This window comes from Hibiscus syriacus, unplaced genomic scaffold (genome assembly GCF_006381635.1).
Source record: "Hibiscus syriacus cultivar Baekdansim isolate YM2019G1 unplaced genomic scaffold, ASM638163v2 tig00116958_pilon, whole genome shotgun sequence".
NCBI classification, from domain to species: domain Eukaryota; kingdom Viridiplantae; phylum Streptophyta; class Magnoliopsida; order Malvales; family Malvaceae; genus Hibiscus; species Hibiscus syriacus.
Window position 1 is genome coordinate 399,226 of NW_024063484.1, and position 16,984 is coordinate 416,209.

At 32.1% G+C, this 16,984-nt stretch overlaps 2 protein-coding genes across 3 annotated transcripts; one reads left to right on the forward strand and one right to left on the reverse strand.

Moving 5' to 3' along the window:
• Nucleotides 1–2,995: 2,995 nt before the first annotated feature.
• Nucleotides 2,996–4,362, forward strand: LOC120189450 (plasmodesmata-located protein 2-like). 2 transcript variants are annotated; one of them, XM_039192736.1, is made up of 3 exons: nt 2,996–3,939; nt 4,023–4,133; nt 4,215–4,362. In XM_039192736.1, exons 1-3 carry the CDS (start codon nt 3,156–3,158, stop codon nt 4,220–4,222), a joined length of 903 nt encoding a protein of 300 aa, XP_039048667.1. In that variant the 5' UTR covers nt 2,996–3,155; the 3' UTR covers nt 4,223–4,362. The 2 variants fall into 2 exon arrangements, with proteins under 2 accessions (XP_039048667.1, XP_039048666.1); XM_039192735.1 differs by having other exon boundaries at nt 4,017–4,133; nt 4,215–4,361.
• A 9,258-nt stretch (nt 4,363–13,620) lies between these two features.
• Nucleotides 13,621–15,801, reverse strand: LOC120189545. The gene is made up of 4 exons (XM_039192804.1): nt 15,525–15,801; nt 15,095–15,323; nt 14,560–14,712; nt 13,621–14,328 (listed from the first exon to the last, which is right to left on the reverse strand). The coding sequence occupies exons 1-4, from the start codon at nt 15,753–15,755 to the stop codon at nt 13,640–13,642; spliced, it is 1,302 nt and encodes a 433-aa protein (XP_039048735.1). The 5' UTR covers nt 15,756–15,801; the 3' UTR covers nt 13,621–13,639.
• Nucleotides 15,802–16,984: the final 1,183 nt, after the last annotated feature.

Consider the following 16,984-nt stretch of genomic DNA (forward strand, 5'->3'; position numbering starts at 1 on the left):
AAATTTAGGGTAAAAACCACGGGCAACGGTAGAAGAATTTCACTATGAGAAAATAGGAATTACAACCTCTCTCGGTCTACCAAGGAGAAAACAATGATAATTCTCTCTAGATAAAAAGGAGAAAACAACTCTCAAGAAACTCTCTAAATTCTCTCTAGTATTGGAAGAAAGCTAGAATGCTTTGGGATGATTTTGAAGCTAAATGGGATAGGGTATTTATAGCTAAATCTTAAGGACTTAATCTTGTAAATACCCTAAAGTTTAATGATTAAAATGTTGTAATTATCCCCTTTTTTCAACAAAATGCAACCATCTTTGAATTAAATCAAAGTAGTTGGCTGCCATCTAGAAGATTAGCCGCCCATGATGACTTTTAACATTAAAAACATGAGAATGGATGAGACTTATAAATTTCTAGAGTCTCTAAGGTTTGAAGAAGAAGATTGAGGAAGTAAAATGAAATAGAGAAGAGTAGGTGAGCAAAATTAGCCTTTTCCCTTAATTTCCCATGCATGACAAGAGAAATTCAAGGGGAAATCAACCACAATTTTCCTCAATAATCTATTTACCCATTTGATCTCAATTAAAGAATCTCTTATCTAATGACCAATTAGGTCAATTTTTCTTCATATTGTACCTAACGAATTAGACCATACCCTCTCATCGACTTGTAAACTTCTGAGGTCGACCTTCATATGTCAACTCATAATTCATGTAAGTACACTTGTGATACCTACTTTATATAGTAACAATAAAGTAGTTGTGCATTACTGAAATCGTAAAACTCAATGTTCAAAATTATTTTTGGTTACACAAGTTAGGACATGTATGATTTGTAGGACTCTTATTGATAGATTTTACCCTGTAAACTCACAGTTTAGATCCGCATTATACATACTTTTTTAATCTTAGAACTTCACTTTTCTATAAACTGTTTTAAAACTCGTTCGTGAATGATTTTTTAATTTGTTTTGATTTATTATGTTTCTCTGCTAGAAGTAATAAATTCTGAAGTTTCATTTGTGAGTGGTTCCGATGGTTCGAATGTTATATTTGTGGAAAGTGTCTTTGCCACTTTTACAATAAATGCTTTTTGTAGAAAACATTTTGATCAAACGAGGGCCATTTTGAAAAAAGGAACAATAATTAATTATTTTATATGTGATATTTGAGTAAATAAGCCTAAAATGTTTATATATATATATATATATATATATTAATAATGAAAATATGAAAATTGATTAGATTCATTAGATTACTGAATACATATTAAAATAAAGGGTAAAATATATAAATAGTCCCCAAATGTTTAGGACACTTTCATTTTGGTAACTCAACTTTTAAATCTTGCAATACAATTATTGAACTTTTAGTTCGTTTTCAATAAGGTTCCTGAAGTTAGTTTTATCTAATGTGGCACGTTAACTCCGTTAACCCCCTCTTCTTCTTCTTTCTTCTTCCTTCTTCCTTGACTGAAGCAATGTATGTTAACATTTTTCTACTTCAGTTTTTACCCTACAAATTACTTTATCTAACTCTAATTCTAGAACTAGAACAATCCTTCCAAGACACACCAAAGTGAGGGAAAACAATATTTTTAACATTTCTCTCTTTCTCAACCTTGCCTTCTCTGCTCCATGGCTTCAAGCTCCGTTAAAATGGTTTTCTTTTAACTTGCACCATATTATTTGATATGGGTTCTCTTTATTTCTCATTCAGATCATTGTTTTTTTTTCCTATAAAAAACCTTTCTTTTCTTCTTCTGTTTGCTTCACTAACCTTTGGAAGAAATAAAGACTCGACCTTTCTTTTTCCCTTGTACTTTGACTGGTATAATGAGATTCTGAAAAATGAGATTTTGTTTCAAGGAAGCATGATATTGGTGTATGTTTCAAGATTTGCTTCATTTTTCTTATTTCTTTCCATATTAATGGTGATAGAGTTGTCTGTAGAAATAAGAGAAAGAGCTATGTATGTACATGTTCCTTTCATGTTATATTGACAGAAGAAGAACTTGAATTGTGAGTGCAGTAAGATTACCTCCACTATCCACTCTTATCCTGGGTATTGCCACCGCTCTACTTTTTCATCTTTATTGTTTTTTTCCTCATGAGAATCCATTTTGCCACCTCACATGTTAATGCAACCACGATTCCGAAAGAAACTCATACTAGTAAATACTCAAAGAATCCATACTAGTAAGGTGAGTAATTATAGATAAGGTGTACAGAGTATAGTATACTATAGCAGTAGTTGTTGAAGAACATTAATAGAGAGAAAGGGTAAAATGTTTTCAAAAAGCTTTTAGTTTGTTTTCTTGGGTTATGAGCTTCAAGATATATAAAGAAAGAAGAAGAAGAAGAATAGGAAGAAAGAAGAAGAAGAAGAATAGGAAGAAAGAAGAAGAAGAAGAAGCATGAAGAAAGAATGAAGAAGGAGGAGGAGGAGGAGGAGGAGGATGAAAAAAGAAGAAGAAGACCGAGGGGGTTGGTTTAATGGAGTTAACATGGCACGTCAAATAAAACTAATGGAAGATAATGTCAGGGATCTTATTGAAAACAAACTAAAAGTTCGGTGGCTGTATTGTAAGTTGTAAAAGTTAGGTGACCAAAATGCAATCACCTCAAAAGTTTAAGAACTTTTATATATTTTACCCTAAAATAAAAAAATGTTATGAAAGCTGTTGTCAAGTGAGATGTGGTCTAGTCAAACTTGAATGCAGTGTTCTGTTTCCTCACACAAAATCACACTCCTACATTCATACCTCCTTGCCATCTTTTACACACGGGAATATTGCTTTAACCTTCTCTGCCATTTAAAAAAAAAAGGTTTTCATTTTGTTCTCATTCTCTTGAAAATATTAAACACATTGAAAATACTAAACACAGTTGTTTAATGGGATTTTATTTTTAAATGGATTTCTTTTATGCATTGTCCTCGCTCTCTCTCTCTCATGTCTTGTGAATAGCAAAAGATAAACCTTTGTCTATCCCCTCTCTCATTTATTTGAGAAAAGTAAAGTTAAAAATCTCAAATCCCTTTTACCAAAGGGTGAGTGAATCTGGGAAAAACAAAACCCATCAAGCTCATTTAGATCCCTACCAAACCTGCAACCAAAAGATCATGATTTGATCCAAAAAACACACCCCAAACAAATGGGTTGTGGTTTCTCTTCAAAACCCTTTTTTCTTTTTCTCTCATTCCTCGTTTTCTCTTCTCTTCTTCAACTTTATTCTCCAGTTGAATCAGCTTTAGACTACACCACACTGGTCTACAAAGGCTGTGCAAAGCAGTCCTTCTCAGATCCAGCCGGGGTTTACTCCCAGGCCTTATCCACCTTGTTCCAAACCCTGGTTTCACAGTCCATGAAAGTGAAGTTCTACAAGACAACAACGGGCACCGGCCAAACCACAATCACCGGTCTTTTTCAATGCAGGGGAGACCTCAGCAACGGCGACTGTTACAACTGTGCTAGCAGGCTCCCGACTTTGGCCGACAAGTTTTGTGGCAAGACTTTAGCTTCAAGGATCCAGCTTTACGGCTGTTACATGTTGTACGAAGTCGCCGGCTTTGCTCAAATCTCCGGCATGGAGATGCTGTTCAAGACTTGTGGTGCCACCAACGTCGCCGGGACTGGGTTTGAAGAGAGGAGGGACACTGCCTTCTCGGTGCTGGAAAGTGGGGTTGTCAGCAACAATGGTTTTTACACCACAAATTACCAATTTGTTTACCTTTTGGGGCAATGCGAAGGAGATGTGGGGGCTACGGATTGTGGAGAGTGTGTGAAGAGTGCTGTTCAGAGAGCTCAAGTTGAGTGTGGGAGCTCCATTTCAGGTCAAATCTATCTCCACAAATGCTTTATTAGTTACAATTATTATCCTAATGGGGTCCCTAGAAGGTCATCATCTTCTTCTTCATATCCACATTCATCTTCATCAGGTAATTGAATTTGATTTCTTTTGAATCCTAATGGCTGCATAAAATTTGGGTATAAATTATGTATTGGATTGGTGTAGGAACAGGGCAAAACACAGGGAGGACAGTGGCTATAATCTTAGGAGGGGCAGCAAGTGTGGGATTCCTTGTCATTTTGTTAATGTTTGCAAGGAATGTCATGAAGAAGAAACATGATGGTATGTGCAAAATTTGATCTCAATGTTGAAAAAAATTGGGTTTTTTTGTGAGATTGATGATATGACTTTTTTTCCTTTCAGATTATTGAATTTTGAAATGGGTTTATTGGTGAGGAAGAAGAAGCATATGAATTGTGGGTCTCACCTATCAAATTGTATTTGAAGATATGCTAATTTTTGTTATTTTCAATGAAAATGTAAACATGAATATTTTTTTTCACAAAATGTGAAAAAAGAGAGGATATATTGTAAAACAACTATTGTTTTGTTTTTCCTTCTTCCTAATTTAGCAGCTTTTTATTTTCTGGCCATGTGGGTGTTTGTTTTTTCCATCCTCCATTTTCTTCATGTCTTTATATGCTTTCCATAAAGCACTTTAGCCATGGTGCTTCCTCTTTTATTTGATTAAATTATACAACCAAAATGCTACCCTAGATTGAGCAAGTATTTTTCTTTTCTTATTCTATTATAACTTATATGTTTTAGATTTGTAGTCTATTGAACATACACATTCACAAGAACTCAAGTTATCTAAGGATAAAATTATTCTCTTTTTTATCATTGAGATCCTAAACCGATATATTAAATAGTAATGTACTATCTTTTACGTAATTTTGGTAGTCATTTTCATATTAAAAGTTTGATAAGAATGGTAGTTGTGATTTGCAACTAAATAATTTTTTCACTCCTAAGAACTTTAATTTTACGAGGAAAGGGAAGAGAGAACTGAAAATTTCAAAAACAATAAACTATTTATGATGTTGAGCATATGTTATGTTATAGACTAAATAAACAACGAGTCGAGTGGAACGATAAAGCTTTTTAACGAGCTCGAGTGTAACACTGTTTAACTCGCGAACGATTTGCTCAATAAGCATTCCTAAATTATATCAAATAAGTAATCTTTGATATAATGATCGTTTTAACCTCCAATTTTATTAGTTTAGACATTTTAACCTTCAAATGTTATCATTTTTTACCTCAAACTTTTATTTCTTGTTAAATTAACCCAAATGTTATGAAACATTAACAACTCTGTTGGGATGTTGTTAGTTATTTTTTCATTTTCTTCCGTCATTAAAAATTTAAAAATAAAAGAATAATTTTATCTGTAATCTATATAAAAGCAGAAGTTTATAGAAACTTTTAAATCGATGAAAATATCCTTTATAATTAATTCTATTACTAAATTGACATTAAAAAAATATTTTATTATGTATATTTATTTACGTGGATGTATATTCAATAGTATTAGAGGTGTATGTTATATCTATTATTTATGGCTATAAAGATAGAAGTTAAAGAAATCATTGTATGTAACTTAAATTGAAATAATAATTCAGTTCTGTTTTCTTATTCTTATATCTTCATCTTGTTCTTTTAAGTGTTTCGTTCTTTCTTATTATATAATACGTTATCAGCAAGATTTGTTCATAATTAATAATTTAAAAGAGAGCCGCCATGGTTGTGAAAGAACATTTTAATATATTTCTGATTATTATATAATAAAAATAATATTACTTAAAATAATTTAATTGGATAAAATCATCTTGAATTACACCTTATATTCCTCTTAAATTGTATACATATTTTTATTTAAACTATACAAATTTACATATAAAAAATTTACTATTTAATGTTATTTCTTGCTTGGACATAAAAATAATTTTATTATTATATTAATAGTAAATAAAAAATAAATAAGCAAAGTTTAATAAAATATTTCATTACATTTTACATTCACCTTAAACTATATTGCATTTTAATTTTAAATATTATATGACAGATAAATACAAAAAAGAGTAGATAAAATCTATAAATATTAAATTATACTTTATATCATCTTAAATTATAAGTTTGTTATAATTTTAAAAAATACTTGTTGAGAAAAAAATTTAATTTAAATTGTTTTTAAACATAAGAAAACGTTTATTATTATATTAAAACTAAAATTTTAGTAGATAAAGTACGGTAAAATATTAACTTACCTCTTATATTAATTTTAAGTTATATTTTCATTATAAATTTTATTTATTAGTTTTGGATGATTACAAGGTAATATATACTTGAAAAGGTTCTTAATCATTTGACAATGAACTTTATACACCCTACAAACGTCATACTCAAACCCTAGACCTCAAGAAATAACAATCATTTATTTAACCACTAATGTCATTTAGTTCGTGCACTTTCGTTATAAATTAAACTATGAAAATTTACAGATACGTAATAAATCAATATAGTTTCTTTTAATATTTTTGTTATATGAAATAAACAGATATATAATTAAATAAAAAGAAATTTCCAAACCCCCTCCCCCCAACCTTATACGAGCCACCCCCACCCTATACGTGATCAATTTTTTTCCAATGCCCCATTTGATCGATTCTTTGGTTAATGTCCTGTAAACGTTTGAGTCAATTTGATAAAAATAAATAGAAGTTTAAGTGCTAAAAATATATAATAAAAACTTAAGGACTTGATTGATTTGATTGGTAAAGTTGGAAGACCAAAAAGATTATTTTGCATTCTTTTGTATTAAATGTCTCTTTCATTCATCAAATTTGTATTGTTTCATCCCGAAACAAACACCAAATAATTTAGGCTTTTGTCTCGAGCATTGTCTTTAAACTGCACATTTATACCTTTTTCCCCCCTAAAGGAAAGTTATCTTTCTTTTCCCTTTTCCATTTTCAATTGAAATTACTGAGTTGAGCAAGACTGTATTTTGGAAACATGAAAATAATGGGTTACTTTTTTTCTATTGGTGAAACTCCATTAAGCTCTAAGTTTAGGTATAAAATATTAGGGTAAACTCCATATTTAGTACTCTAACTACTATTTTTATTCTTTTTCGGTCATCTAACTATATTTTTATTTTCAAAATCATGTCTGACGTTTCGGTTTCGTTTTGGTCATCCATCCTAAAAACTTAATGGTGACGAGTCACCATAAGATAATGTCACATCATTATTAAAAAAAAGGAAAAAAAAAGCCACATCAGTGATTCTGTTAATTTTTTTAATGATATGTGACCAAAATAAACCAAAATATAATGTTAAATATAATTTTTGAAAAAAAATGTTGAATTACCAAAACAAAACAAAAGTGACTGAATGTTAAACGTGTAGTTTACCCCGAACCTTAATGTACGTATGAAACAATTAATGAAAGTCCGAGTATCCGATTAGAGAAACCACAATCTCTAGTATTTAGGCTTAGATCTTAAATCAACCGTCTTTTAATATTAAAATTTTATTTTAAGCCATTAAATCCTTTAGTTAAATGGAAAATCACACTCTCAACCCCTCCTAAAAGTAATTATTTAATTCAAGTCCTTTCAAACCAATTTTTTTTAACATTGCCCCCCACCAAAATTTTATAGTTCTATCTCGACCTCCTTGACACTAATTTAGTTATTTTATCCCCAATTACTCGTATTAGAAACTTATAATGAATCTCTTCTATAGATGATCCCGTAGAAATAGGTTAAACTATAAAATTTTGGAAATTCATAATAATTTTTTTATACGAGTAATTGATCATATAACATATGTATGAAACACTAATTTATCAATTTCGTCCCTAATTATCTTTGAAAATAACATTAGTTGATTCCATGAAAGTCTTTACAAGATGATTAAACACACAATAGGCCTTGCTACTCTTAGAGTATCCAAGGAAGATTCATTCATCACTGTAGGTTTTGAATTTCACTCTATACTCAATATCATCAAGAATAACAAATCTTGCACTAAAGTAATAAATAGTATGGGTTGATTACAAGATAGTATTTGTTCAAAATTTTCTTAACTTATTAACAATGCACACACACCCTACAGACACAGCTGCTCGAACTTAGAACTTTCTTAGTTGTTTATGCAACTTTCTAAGCATCCAAAAAAATTTAGATGTTGCACATAAAAATTTAATCCATGTAAATACGGACATATGATTTTATGTTAGGAGATAAATTTATAAAATTTTAGGAGGGTAGAATTTATAAAATTTTAAGAAGAGAAAAATAGATTATTAATAGAAAACATAAAATATATAAAAATTTAAAATTTTCCAATGGACAACTGCCTCTGTCCACCTCTGTATCCATCCCTAAATCCATGTGAAACTTGAATTTCACCTTTTAACAAAAAAATCTTTGGCACTCCCAAGTTCTTTACCCATCATTTGAACCTTGTCATTGTAATCTTTGATAATCTCTAATTTCTTGTGATTCTCATGGTTGAACATTTTATTCTCGTTAATTATTGAGAATTAAAATCACATATCTCCTTCATAGGCAGTAATAAAGATCAATCTCTTCATTTGAATCTACTAGAGGATAGATTTTATCTCCTTTTATGACACTATCAACTTGACTAGGTTCCCTATTCTCTTTGGTCACATTGAAAGCAACATAGCTATTTGCTAAGCTCATCATACCAATCTTCCTCTTCACAAGAGGAGTCGTCACTTAGTTACTTCTTTTCTTGTTTATAGTATTGACACATTCAGCTTGAATATGTTTATATCTCTTGCATTCATGGCATTTAATTTGTTTTTCTTTTCTTCAAAGGACACTTTCTTTCTAGAAGGTTCATTAACTTCAAATCCTTGCTTCTTTCATGATTACTTGTTAAAGGAATTGTTGAAATTATTTGTCAATGTTACTAGTTGTTCATGTATCTGATCAACATGATTTGTTGTAGCAATGTCAATTTTAATTCAAAAGTTTGCAATATGATCCTATCATCTTAGTATCTTTCTCACTATTGTAGAAGTTTTTTTTTTACTAATAATTTGGAGTGATTATAAGGGTGGTATTTGTTCAAGATTTTATTTAGTTATTGACAACGCACACATATCTTGCAGACACAGCTGCTTGAATCCAATACTTCAAAGAAAAATAACATTCCTTTTAACCGCTTAGGGGAATAGCATTGACAATTTTGAAGGCCATGAAGATAGGATGATCACAACATCCTTGAAGCATTCAAATAGATAAACAAAGGTTTTGGTCCATACGTTTAAAAAATTTTATAATATAAAAATATTTTTATTTAAATTAATGAAAATAACGTTAAAATATAAATTTTTAAATTTTTTAAAAATTTAATGAAATTTTAATTCATTTTGAAAAGTAGACTCAAAGAGTGGTATTAGGGATTGTTGTTTTTTCTTAGATGATACGAATTCAAGTAATTTTGTGTGTAGGTGTGCGTGTTTATTCATATTTGTGTTTAAAATAGGAAAAGTTTCAAGAATTACTTTACTTCTCATTACTTCATCAAACTTGCTAACTAATATATTTAAAGAAAAAACTACTGTTGTGACTAATTGAGAAATTGTTACTAACAGAAAGGACCAACAACCTAACTAATTAGTAACTTAGTTTTAACACTCTCTTAAGTTGGAGGTTTAAATATATTTCTAACCCCTAACTTGGACATTAAACACTCATGCTGCTTCACACTCGGAGACTCTATGAAGATGTCTGCTAATTGTTCTGGGGTAGAAACGTGGCTTGTCTTAATTAGTCATTCTTGTATCTTTTCAAAAACACTCTTAAGTTGGAGGTTTAAATATATCTCTAACCCCTAACTTGGACATTAAACACTTGTGCTGCTTCACACTCAGAGACTCTATGAAGATGTCTGCTAATTGTTCTGTGGTAGAAACGCGGCTTGTCTTTATTAGTCCTTGTATCTTTTCAAAAACCTAGAGGCAATCGATTTCTGTGTTTGGTTTTCTCATGGAAAACAGGATTTACAGTTATTTGCAACGCAGCTTTACTGTTACAGTAGAGTGTTATTGGCCCTTTCTCTTTGACTCCCAATTATATCAAACCAGTCGACCAAACTATTTCTGTTGCAGCTATGGCCATGCTTCGATATTCAACTTCAGCGGATGATCTAGCCACTGAGTTCTGTTTCTTAAATTTCCAATTGATCAATGATTTCCCCAACTTGACACAAAAACCAGAAACTGACATCCTAGTAATTGGACAAGATTCCCAGTCTTAATCACAATATACAGCAAGCTCACAAGTACTTGTAGCATCCATCAATATACCTTGACCTGGATCCTTCTTTATATTCCTCACTACTCTCAAGGCAACGTCCAAATGTGACCGTTTTGGGCTTTACATAAACTGACTCAGATGATGTACTGAGAAAGTTATGTCAGGTATCGTGTGTGTCAAATAGATTAACTTCCCAATCAGTCATTGGAAAACAATTTTGTCTGCAGGTAACTCATCACCATCATTTTGTTGTTGTATGCTTGCAACCTCATATCACTTTGTTGTTGTTGCAGACTAATATCATACTTTGTTGTCGTTAACTTGATGTTTTGTTCTAAGGGAGTTAAAACTGGTTTTGCATCTCCCAATCTTGTTTCTTCGATGAGTTTCAAGACATATTTCTTTGTTTAATCAACACCCCTTCCTTTGATCTCAAGATTTCAAGACCAAGTGCAAACTTCAACTCTCCTAAGTCCTTCATTCGAAAAATCTTTTGCAAAACTCCTTTCAACTCATTGACCATGTCTAAACTGTTTTCAGTAATCATCAAATCATCTACATATATTAGCATGAATACCATCTTGTCTCCTCTTTTTGAAAATAAAGGGCAGTCAAATTTACTCTGTTTGTAATCAGCAATGACAAGGGCTTCTGTCAACTTAAATACCATTGCCGTGATATTTGTTCAACCCATGCAATAATTTTTGCAGCCTACAAACCTTGCACTCCCCCGGAATGCAAAAACCAGCAGCTAAATCCATGTACACTTCTTCCACAAGATCTCCTTGTAGAAAAGCATTATAGACATCAAGCTGAAACAATGGCCAATGATGCACTGCAGGAAGGGAAATGAGAAGCCGAACAGTAACCATCTTTGCAACTGGAGAAAAAGTATCCACATAATCTACACCCTCTCTTAGAGTATAGCCCTTGGCCACCAAGTGGGCCTTAAAGCGTTCCACTTCACCATTTGCACCCAATGGACACTTTCCCAGCAAGAAGAGGTACAACAAGTCCTATTTGATTTGAAGCCTGAATCTGCTCATCCATGGCTTGAACCCAATATGGATATTTAATGGCTTCATTATAAGTGGTAAGTTCAACCAAGGTGGAAGTAGAAGAAAGAAAAAATTGTGTTGAATAAGGTAAACGAGCATATGAAATGTAAGAGGAAATAAGATATGAAACAGAGGAAGAGGATTGATTACTGCAAATATAATCACCTAACCATGTTGGAGGACGAGTGACCCTAGAAGACCTCCTAGCAACAACAAGAGCTTCTTTAGGAAATGAAGGAATAGCAGGAGGAGATATTGGAGACCCCTGCAACATAGTGGAAGGTTCTGGGGACCCATGTGACAGATTAGGAACATAAGAAAGATCACTTGTTGAGGATAATAATTCGGGACTAGAAGGAGGAGGTAGTACCAAAACAATAAAATCAGAATCTGAATGACCAGATGAGGAAGGAAAACATAAAGATTTTCTTGAACACGAAAATGAAAAGGAAATGTCTGTTCATGGAAGACAACATCTCTATAAACAAACTAATACTATCTTATAATCTTATTAGAATCTTTTGATAAAAAAACCAACATTTTTTCCGAACCAACAAACTGGTATTACTCCCAATTTTCATCCAACTCCTCATGCATTGCTTTAGTTTCAATTATTTCGTGAATTTCAGCACAACAAAATCATAAAGCTCAATACTTGTAAAACAATAAAACTTCATAATCTCCATATGCCAGTTAAAAACAGCAAGTCTGCAAATTTTCAAATACCCCTCAAACTCATCCATGGAAGCGATTTTTCTCTTCATTTTACTTTGGAGCGGCGGGTAGAGGGCGTGAGCAAAGGAGGCTTTGCTGCTGCAACTGAAGCTCATTCAATTGCTGCTCACGGCCCATCTCGATGATAAGTGGCACCACAAGTATAAGGAGCGTTGTCCCCGCGAACCATGCCGCTTTTCCCGTGCTCTTCAACAGCTTCTTCGAGACGTAGGCGGCGGCGTTGGCAACCCTCTTGGTGGCTCCGGACTCGGATACTGCGCGGGACAGTCTAGTCGTCGTTTGCGGGGGAGCCTTGCCCGAAGACCGACATGGTTTCTTTGTCGAGATATATGAAATATTGAGGATAGAAAACCAAGTGAAGGGTTTTGTCCTAGAGATAACGTTTTAGTTTTAACATGGTTGGGGAATTTCATTTTCTTTTTTTTGTTCAGAGAGATAAAATTTACTTTTACTCTACTTAAAAAATGCCTATTATTATTTACCGTGTATTGGTAAAGGTAAAGTCAAAGATGGTCTCCAACGTTGCTTTATTGAATCTCATAATTATTAAAAATTATAAAATGGTTCATTTAATTATTTATATGGTTTAAACTCGTCTTTTTCGTTAAAAAATTAGTGGCTGTTTGAGATAGACGTTAACTAGTTGACTGAGATATGATAAATATGATTTCATAATCATTTTAGTTGTATTTATGGATCAAATCTCTATTTAAATTATATCGTCGAAGCAATGCTTGAAACATTATGTTGAGGAGTCAGTGCTTGAAATCATCAGTTATACTAGTATATATTATTAAAATATAATTCTATTATATTTTATTCAATAGGTTAACGTCCAACTTAGACAGACATTAATTTTTTTTAATGAAAACTGATGATTTTGGAATATATGAATAGTCAGGTGACTATTTTATAACTTTTAATAGTCGGGGGACTAAACAAAACATTTTCTTATATTTAAAATATCATTTTGTAGTTTTTAATAGTCAAAGGATTCAATAAAGCAACACCCTATAGTTGGGGAACCATTTGTGTACTTTTCCCTCATACTAATGAAATTAAAAAAAAGTTGAGATAATTTTAAATGTTATTTAAGTTATATTTTTAAAAATAAAATAAATAAAAATAACTATTTGATAAATTTTAATTCAAAATTCATCATCAATAAATCATATTTGTTCTTAAGTTATATTGATAATGCAATTCAAAAAATTTGAAGAACAAAGTTGAAAAATTATCATATGTCTCCGGATTATATTTAAAAAATTATGCTTTATTAAATTTGTTACTAATTAAAATTTATCTATCAGTTAAATAATTTTTTAATTAATTAAAAGATATTATTTATTATGATTGATCTAATAAGATGAAATTTTAAGTTTATTAAATATTTAATATTTAAATATTATTTAATACAATTTTTCATTCTAAACTTGTGGGTTGTCTTGTAATTGGCCTTTAGGATAACCAAAGCTCAAGAATTTGCACATTTTTCATTTCAAACTTTGAATATTACTGATTAGTAGTGTTATCATTTACAACAACAATTCCTTAATCATCAAAATAGTTTGATTCATGCAGATTATGTATAAAATAGAACCCATAATTGATTTATCAAAGATATTACACAATTCTGTCAATAATATATATATATATATATACACACACACAACTTCATAAATGAAATTGAAACATTAGTCAATAAGTATAAGATCACTCTTTATATACTGTAAGCATGAGAATGGTAAGTTTAACATATGATCTACTTTACCAGAATTAGATATTAGGGTATTCATTACCATATCCCTGTTAACAAATCCTCTGCTCACAACTAATGTTTTGTTGCACACCAAAGGTACTGATATAGTGAACCCTAAACCACACCCGGATTTCCCATAGCTCGTGCACTTGCTTCCGACGAGGACGTCTTTGTATGCTTTGCAAACTCTAGAGACATACTTTCCCAACGGCAGAGGTCGCTGGTTGAAGTAGGAAACAGACTCGTCGGGGTTTGAACTATAGGAGTCTGCTTGGAGGTTCAACACTACGGTGCCGTATTCAGGATGGAGATGATCACTGAGAGAATTGAGAAATGGGGAGTGTGGATCCCACAGTTTGTTAGGGAAGATGTCATCACCGTCATAAGCATCAACGAAGATGATATCATACAGATCATTGTTCCCGACAACATACTTCTCGGCATCTGCTTCGGAGAGGTATAGCCTCTCGTGGATGCCCTTCCACATTACTTCGTTGATAATGTTGGATTCTAGCAAGGCACGACCGCCTGATGGTGTCATGACTGAGAAGGCTGGAAAGCCCATTGCTTGCACAGATGCTGAGATAACAACAGTGTCAATTTCGACAACATGGATCACAGCACCTGAAAGATGCAGAGAATCTATGGTCAGTTGATTTGGATGCATATCAAAATAAAAGGCTTTATTGAGATGGTAAACGGGCGTAATATGTCAGAGTATGAAGAACCTGTATCTTCAATCTAAGGTGACATTAGCTGATTGAACCTTCTCTTGTTCAAAAAGGGGCAAAAAATTCAACAACCAAATGACACTGAGCAAGCAAAAGAGATACAAAACCGATAACTAACTTCTACCTTGAATTTTACTAGCCAGAAACAACGGCAAACTCCCCCCGCCATGACCAATGCATAAAATGTTCATCCTTTTCTTCCCGTGTACTGCTGCCATCAGATCATATTTAGAAGATGCAATAGTAGACAGTCCAAGTGACAACATGCTTTTAACATCTGCAAAAGTACCATCAAACATAACATAAGATTATAAACATTAAAATGCAGGAAACAGGTATATACAAATATATATATACATAAATAAAGAAAACATAATTCATCTGCCAGCAATCTAATTTACGAAATAATTTGTAGATGTGTATTGTGTGAGAAAATATGAGTTCGTATAGTATTAGCGGTCATTCCGAGAAACATACAAATGAGTAGAAACTTATAATTTATCAGATCCTTAAAATTTCACTAGAACACACCAATTATTCTTGCCAGCATCCCTTTTATTGATTTGAATGTTAACAGAGAGCAGCCAAGCAGATATAGAATTGAAAGAAACATAATACAAATGACTAAATTTGAGAAAAGAAATAGAGAAGCAACTTACATGGCATAGCTAGGCATTGAGGCTGCTGCATAAAACATATAGAGCCAGGTTCAGTTTCCCGATAAGCAGCCATTATTTTAGCTGTACTTTGGCGAGTATGATCGTTAAAACGAAGAACACGCCATTGATATCCAAGTATCTTAAAATTGCCACTCTGTTCATAACCTGGATATATTTCTTCATACCTTTGCTGAAGCCATTTCTCTGTTTCTGGCCAATGAACTTTGTTCTATAAAAATAAACCAATTCATGATGCAGAAAAGAATTTCGCAGCAAAAAATTGGAAAAAAATAAGCTTTTCAATAAGAAGAACCAATATTTACCCAAATCCAAAACAATTGAAAACCAGATAATACTGTCAAAATCAATTAAGTTGAGTGATTTTACGATGCATAAATTTAAAAACAGAGTGTAATGCGAAGAAACTGACGGGCCTAGAAGAAGGGTAAGCGAGGACGGAGACGACGCCGTTCCCTTTATCGGAGACGGAGCGGAAGACGGTGTTTCCGTTGAATTCTGATTGGGATTCGGACCCCCACCACTCTGGTGAGTAAATCCAATCACCTTCGTCCAATATCCGGCGCGCCTCGCCGCCGCTGACCAACCGCCGAAGCGTGTTGCATATCCACCTCGAGCCTGCTCTGCTCCACATTTTTTTCATGAAAACCCCTGATTTCACAGGTTGTTCTAAGGGCTTAAACCCTGAACTTTCTAATGTTTGGTCTGAAATATACTTAGCTCCCTACAATTTCAAAAAATATCCACCTATCCCCCTAAGTTTAAAGAAAGTTGCATATATATATATATATATAGTACATTGAATGTCGTTAGTTTGACTATGTGACATGTTAGTAAAAAGATTTAATTTTTGTTTTAATCTTTTAACTTTAGATGAAATATTAATTATGGGTTTTTTATAAACCTAAAGTAGTTTAAGGATAAAATTTCAATTTATCTTTTTAATATGTTTTCTTACTTTTAAGTTTACAAAAAGGTCCATAATTAGTATTTTTATCTAAATTTTAGGGGTTAAAATAAAAATTAAACTCTTTTACTAACATGTCACGTCATTAGGCTAACAACATTTGACATTATAGTGACCAAAACTTAATAAAACGATAACACAAGTGACCAAAACTTAAGTTATTTGAATTTAGTGAGCAAAAATATACAAATATAAAAGGCAAGTGACCATTTTAATAGTTTACTCTAAGTATTTTTGATGTTAGAACTTAAATGGTTAAGTTACTTAAATTTAAACTAGATTCAATAATTATTAAATTAAATTTTTTGAATCAAATATAAGTAATTACGAGCAATTACAACCACATATGTATACATCAAAAACATGTTGCAATAGTTGTATTGCAAAGAAAATCTACGTAAACATGTTGTGTACTTTGTGGGAACCTCTAGTAACATTGGCATTGATGGTGTTCTCGTGGTGAAGTAGTTTGATCGGTTGAAAAAGCCTTTGATTGGTACATTGATCATCAGCCTGAGAAGCATTTGGGAATAACTTGGACGGACAACTTTTGAATTCAAAAATTCACGCACACCTTATAGATAATGTTATTTGAACTCGAAACATGTAAACAGAATGTCATCTTTTATCACTAGGATCATTTATTGAGGTCACTTTACCATAACACTTGAAAAGTTTGGATAACTCTTTGCCATATTGATGATCCAGAATTTGAGATACAGGTTTTGGTGCCATCTTGATGCATCAAAGAATTATATAGATATTCTTTGAAACGCCAATTCTTTTCAATACTACATGTTATTTTCATGTTGTTGATGAATACTGGAAATAGCTACTATTTTAACGTTGTTAAGTTGCCATTACTAAAGTTCATTATTTTGAGTAGTGAACTCGTATATATATAC

What these genes read in the sequence shown, in the direction of transcription:
- LOC120189545 (XM_039192804.1), bottom strand. Translation starts at nt 15,755, where the DNA reads ATGAAAAAAATGTGGAGCAGAGCAGGCTCGAGGTGGATATGCAACACG. An exon ending in CTTACCCTTCTTCTAGGCCC is followed by an intron (nt 15,324 to 15,524) that starts GTCAGTTTCTTC and finishes TTATTTTTATAG; the next exon opens with AACAAAGTTCATTGGCCAGA. An exon ending in TCTGGCTAGTAAAATTCAAG is followed by an intron (nt 14,329 to 14,559) that starts GTAGAAGTTAGT and finishes TGCATCTTTCAG; the next exon opens with GTGCTGTGATCCATGTTGTC.
- LOC120189450 (XM_039192735.1), top strand. Translation starts at nt 3,156, where the DNA reads ATGGGTTGTGGTTTCTCTTCAAAACCCTTTTTTCTTTTTCTCTCATTC. An exon ending in TCCACATTCATCTTCATCAG is followed by an intron (nt 3,940 to 4,016) that starts GTAATTGAATTT and finishes GGATTGGTGTAG; the next exon opens with GAACAGGGCAAAACACAGGG.